Below are 6,000 nucleotides of genomic sequence, written 5' to 3' on the forward strand. Positions count from 1 at the left end.
CCAAGGTTAGTGGTTATTCAAATTGTTTTTGGTTACTGGGATTAGCCATGTACTCTCAAAGGAACCAGTCTACGCACTTACTCGAGTTTCTGTTGTAGAATACATTTACAGAATTTAAGAGGGATCATTAGTGGTGGCATGTGACCTCATGAAATGATGGGAGGAATTAATAGACGGGTTAGAAGAGATTAGATATTTTTAGGTTGCAGAGGTATGGTTTCAAAGAAAATAATGTTGTGCTCTATGAAATGAGGTGTGGGCAAATTGGAAAAATACAATAATAGAGATTACGGCAAAAAAGCATGCAAATTACAATAGTCTATACTCTGAAAAAAAGAGCTGTCAAAGGAACACCACAAACTCTATTTGGCAGCTCATACAGACGGCTGTTTTAACTACAATGCTTTTTGTTTAAACAATGTGATTGCTGTGTAATATTACTACACAACAAACCATTTCCAAAATCAGTGAAAATCTGAAGCAGGGACATGAAGCAGTTGTGGCGCAGATACAAACAGTAGGCTTGCTTGTCTACCATTGGGGCGTAATTGAGGGTCAATTGCTAATAGTCTTATTCTCTACATGATGCAATTGTAAATAGCTATATAATTCAACATCCCTCACTACGTGCCCTTGATGAATGCTCTGGCCCATTATTGGAAGGTAAACAATTAACAAAAGTTAACAACCATAGCAGACGGCATTAAGTGCTAATCATGTGTTGATTGTATACCGAATTCAGAAGGCCCTTGTTGAAAAGTCAGAAATGTGTATATTTAGGCTATTTCCCAAGTTTGGAGAACAATTTCTTACTTTTCAAGGACTCTCAAAGAATTCCACAGACACTCCTACACATTTATGAATTTCATAAAGTACCCTTAAGCATAACAAATTTACAACCCGGTGTAAAAAGTATATTCTACATAGATGAACTTGGCACAAATAAACGTTAGCACTTTTAAAAAAACTGCAAATGTCGAAGATTTGTCACATAGAGAAACCTCTTCACTGAGACCTCCATTAAATCAGACTTTGATTCCTCCACCCTTCAGACACACCTGATCTTGCCATTTGACAGGAGCAAACATGCATTTCCAGGATAGAAACTACATGCAACGGATGTGTGAATTTGCAATAACTTACAAGTTTGTGCATGTTCACCTGCACTTGGAGGAATGCCCACAAACTGCACTAACTTTAAACTTTTCAAAACAACAATTCCTCGAATTGCTGGAACTGCAGTATTCTTAAGAAGGGGTGGGCGGAACTTGCAGAGTTTCACTCTGTGTAATTCTGCGAAGTTACATAAAAAGTCTGTGAAATTCCGTGAAGTTCGGTGAGTGGGCAGAAATTGTTATGTTGCGCTGACTTTTAGCACCAGGAGCTTTTTCTATGCTTAGAAATCAGTCAGAACACAACCATGTGGTGTGCCAGAGTGCACTAATGCTCGAGTTGGTTTTACTGTCGCTCCAGCAGGTTTTTTATTCGACTGGCAGCTTTCCCAAAGCGAACGGTTGCAACTGCCTGCTTTGGGAAAATCTCAGAGGGTAACCTCTTGGTACACAAATTCGCACTAGAGGATGCCAATTTTCACTCACCAACTTATCACCGGCGAGCCATTCATGAGAAAAAACTCTGCCACACAGCGGCAGGTGGAGTTTGGCCAGAACTCTGCATTACATGCGTAACATGGATTGGACAAAACTCCACCGGCGGAGTGGAGTTTATTGCCCAACCCCTATTCCTAAGTATACTCAGAATCAAAAGAAAAATCGCCAATCCAAATTAATTGTGCCATTTTGATTCACAGAATCAAGCTTGGAATTTTGTGTTCAGAATCTTATCTTTTTAATGACTGAGTTCAATTCAAGTGTGTCAAATGCTTTTTGAATCAGGTGATTTGAGTGCACTCACTCTTAATACTGGTTTGCACCTCCATAATGGATATACTTTCAATGTAAACTACTACAGCCTTCTAGCCATAGCCAGAACTTCTGAGATTTTGTGGTTTTCAGCATATTAATCGACTTGCCTCTTTTGCCAAATAATCCATCATCCACAGGTTTTAACAAAAACAATCGCTCCTAGCTCAAACGGAACACATTATTAAAAATTCATCAACTGTGTTGCTACACTGTGGAAGTCTCTTCAGTTTTCTGCTGCTTATGGCTGTGTTTGAGTGTGAAACTGATACTAATGAGAAGACATCTTTGTCCAGATGGTGTTAACACCCAAAAAAATGGCAAAATAATGACGTTATATTATCACAAAATGTGCCGATTTGCTGCATAACCTGTCTTCTTGCTACATAATTTAATCAAGCCTTCTACATAATTTGGTCTTCCCCTGCCACATAATTCCAGTGGCCCTCACCATAGGTTTTCTTACGGTGACTTTAGCATGGTCTGGTCTTAGGAACCTACACTCATTGTACCAGTCCATATATCTTCAGTAACAGACATATGTCAAAATAACTCAAGGAGACCCCAATATTATCCCAAATCCCACTGGTAGAAATAAGTGGTGTGCTTCCTACTCAGACTATGACATCACTAGAGGCAATGCACATTTTAAAAGCAACTACTACTGGCTTCAAAATATTACAGGCTGATAATTGTATTTGGGATAATGTCGATTGCTTCGTAGCATGATGTTTATTCTAAGTTAAATATTTTAACTAAGGTTACTATAGTAAAATAATGCTTACAAGTTTATTGTATGAAACCCTTTTCTAGGACAAAAGTCACGCAAAAACACAACTTTTTTATTGACATGCCTCTTTTCTTTTACTTTTTAACTATGTCTTCAACTTGTTAAAATATTGCAAAGAAAAATCGTGTGAGTTAGTCAAAATTGTAGCTTTATTTGCAAAACTATATTTAGGACTATATTTGAGTAACTTGCTAACCTAAGCCATTTAAGGTAAAATAAGCTGCACGCATAAAAGAATAGAGATGTGCTGTAGTACTGTCATCTGAAGGAGAGCTTTCAAAAGTACCGCAATCCTCGATGAGCTGCAAACTATCAGAAGTAAACATTCCCGGTCACAGAATAAGCAGTGGACCCGTCGTCTTCTAAGTTTTCACGTCTGAGGAGGTCACTTTATTGGGTGTATGGGCGGTAGGGGTGCCCCTGCGGTGTGTGTCGGGAGAGGGGGTGGTGGGTGCCCCTACGGAGTGCGATCTCATCTACTCCACAGCAAGCTCCTAGCCACTCTTCCTTGTTTGCTTGGTAGCCCAACGATCGATATCAATTAATACACGTTTTCTCAGTGCTAATTAATCAATGCTTCCTTCCAACCTTACATTCTTTCGGTCTAAGCACAAAGGGCTTCTCGGGCGTGTCTCTTGGAGGATATTCTGTTAGGATGTGTATTTGTTTCTTGATTATCATGGTCTGATTCAGTAAAAAGAAAAGGAGACAGAAACAAGTGTCGAGAATACTGAGGAAGACACTAACGTACATTATTTTATAACATGTGACTTGCTTAGTGCATTCCAAAGCGAGCAGGGATTGCTCTGATACCGTTAACATAATATCACAATTTAGAAAAAAATGAATGTGATCTGTCGCTATTTCCCCAGTGAGCCTCGTTTCACTCCCTCAATTAACGCCTGGTACAACAACTTCCACGCGCCCGAGCTCTGGCAAAGGGAATTTCACAGCTGCATCTGAATCTCGCCTGACCTTCGAGGCTAGTGAAAACGCTCTACTTTCCCGGCGAGGGCTGCTGCCTTCCCAGAACGCAATGGATTTTATGTCCAGAAGGGCAGCCCTGGCCACCACGCATCGCTGTGCAGCGTGCTCTGTGGTGTTACTAATGACTAAAACCGGCCATTAGGGTCGGCTCCTTCACCTACGCCTCCGCCTCCTCGGCCCAGGGCTCTCCAGCATCCAGCTGCTCATCGATTTATTACACAACAACCGACGTTAGGTAAATCGGTCGACGCTCTTCTTACCTAAATTCCGGCACCAGGTTGGGTTTCAGACCATAAAAGGCTGCCGACAGGGTCAGGACCCAGTGGGGTTTGTAGATTCCGTTTTCACACTCCAGGAAAGGCGAAGACCAGCGGATGTGTGTCTTGTCTGCTGCAAAGCCATCTCCTTTCTTCCAGCTGTTCTCCAAACTTTTGGGGCCCGTGCTCAGGAGCCGCTTGTGCATGTGGGGCCTCCATTTGCCCTTGAAAGTGTTGAACCACTCGGTTTCTATGGTGGCGTTGGCCAGCAGCTGGGCAGAAGATGAGAGGTCCTGCAGGTGAATCTGGCTCTCCTTCCTGGTCGCCTGGAGGAAGACGTGAGGGGTAGGGGACATGGGGTCCATGTGGAATGTGATGGCTGCCCTCAGGATGTCGGAATTACCTTCCAGCACGCTCCTGACCAGGGCATGATACCACTCCATGTCCCCCTGCAAGTTCTGCTCCCGGGATTTATTGCTTTGTAAAATCATGTTTAGAAAGTTGGTGGCGTGGATCAGCGTGTCCAGGGCGCCTTGCAGGGAGGGGTGCGACGAGGTGTGGGGCACCCCGGCCAGTTCATACCGCCTGGAGCAGTTCAGGTGCCTTAACTCCTGAGAATCCCCCGTGTAGAGAAACGATGCCACATGTTTGGGTAAAGCTGCGGCGTTCTTCTGCGCCGCGGACGGGCTGCGCGTGGACCTACCCCAGGGGGAAGAGATGTCCGGGCTCCGGATGTTGTTGTAAATAGACTGCTGGTCTCTGATAGCTTGCCTCTCCTTGTGCCTCGCTCGTCCTGCCAACTCTACGGATGCGAGGGCGCCCAGGTGGGCGAGAAGGAGGAAGGTCCGAAGTGGCAGAGCCATATCCCCCGCTGAGCCGGGAACACTTTTAATCTGCCCCTGGAAGTGCCCGCTCTCGCCGGCTGCACGAGCCGCCTCCGCGCTGCGGATCCGCTCACCTGTGACAACAGAGCGCCGAGCGCCCCTGCTCTGGGAATTACTCTGCCCGTCGCCTGGATGTGAGCAGGTTACATCCCATCTTGAGAGGATGCTATAGTTAGCCTGCTTACGTCTTTAACCCCATCCGCTTCCCTCGCTTTCATTGAGCTATTCGGAAGCTCTGTATGCAAATCTGACTCTCCTGGATAATCAGGGGCATGTCCCGCTCTGTATTCTTCATCCTCCAGGCGCGGCACTTCCAGCCTCGAAGCACGAAACAGTCGCGCAAGAAAAGAAAACAGAGCTTTGCCGATTGTTTGCAGAGCGTGTACAGTGGGCGGGTGCAAAGACGCTGCCTAATTAAGCACTTGGGTGAGCTTAAACGCACACGCCTCCCTCTGCTGGAGCAGGCATGCTGAAACTACAGTTTTGTCACAACCAAACCCTCCTTGCCGTTAGCTCCTACCTAGCAGTTGCTTATAGGTGTGTTTCGGGCTTCTTGGCCTCTGTATGGCCGGATCTTGCGTCAATCACCTCGCAACCATTTGTTAGTGAGGATGGAAGGAGGATTGGAGGAGCTGTCCAGTGCTGAACAAGGAGCAAACAGTGGAGCCGGAGAATCCATAGAGAGACAGAGGGGGAGGGAGGGCGCGAGATATTTCATAGGAGAGGGGGGGAAAGGCCAGTTCTTCTCGCCTTAAGACTTCCCGTAAGAGGCCAGGTTAGCAGGGGCACTTAAAACAATAGCATTGTTCTTGTAAGACGCTGTAACGTTGCCTAACACGAACCAAGTCTGCGCTAAAAGAACACTTGCTAATGTGCAGGAATGTAGGCACTGCGCTCCACAGCTACTATAGTGCATGTTTACACATTTTCTGAGCGACTGCACTTTTGGAGCCTATCGTTGAATTAATTTATAATTAACTCGAGTTTGTTATGGCAGGGTAATTGCAGATGTGTCTTGAAGAGACATCTCCTGGTTCTGCTTCACGTGCTCGTTTTCCTGTGTGTTTCTGTGCGTGCGCGGGCGTGTGTGTATTTAAGGGAGAGAGGGAGCAACAGAGAGCAAGCAAAAAAATGAGCGAGGGAATATCTGGTTACGTTTT

At 45.2% G+C, this 6,000-nt stretch overlaps 1 protein-coding gene across 1 annotated transcript in view; it reads right to left on the reverse strand.

The window, feature by feature from the left end:
- Nucleotides 1–5,350, reverse strand: part of GPR158 (G protein-coupled receptor 158) — a 1,449,349-nt gene extending 1,443,999 nt beyond the window's left edge. The window contains exon 1 of the mRNA XM_069211362.1: nt 3,960–5,350. Within this exon, the coding sequence (XP_069067463.1) occupies nt 3,960–4,819 (860 nt within the window). The 5' untranslated portion in view covers nt 4,820–5,350. The remainder of the gene's footprint in view (nt 1–3,959) is intronic.
- Nucleotides 5,351–6,000: the final 650 nt, after the last annotated feature.

This window comes from Pleurodeles waltl, chromosome 10 (genome assembly GCF_031143425.1).
Source record: "Pleurodeles waltl isolate 20211129_DDA chromosome 10, aPleWal1.hap1.20221129, whole genome shotgun sequence".
NCBI classification, from domain to species: domain Eukaryota; kingdom Metazoa; phylum Chordata; class Amphibia; order Caudata; family Salamandridae; genus Pleurodeles; species Pleurodeles waltl.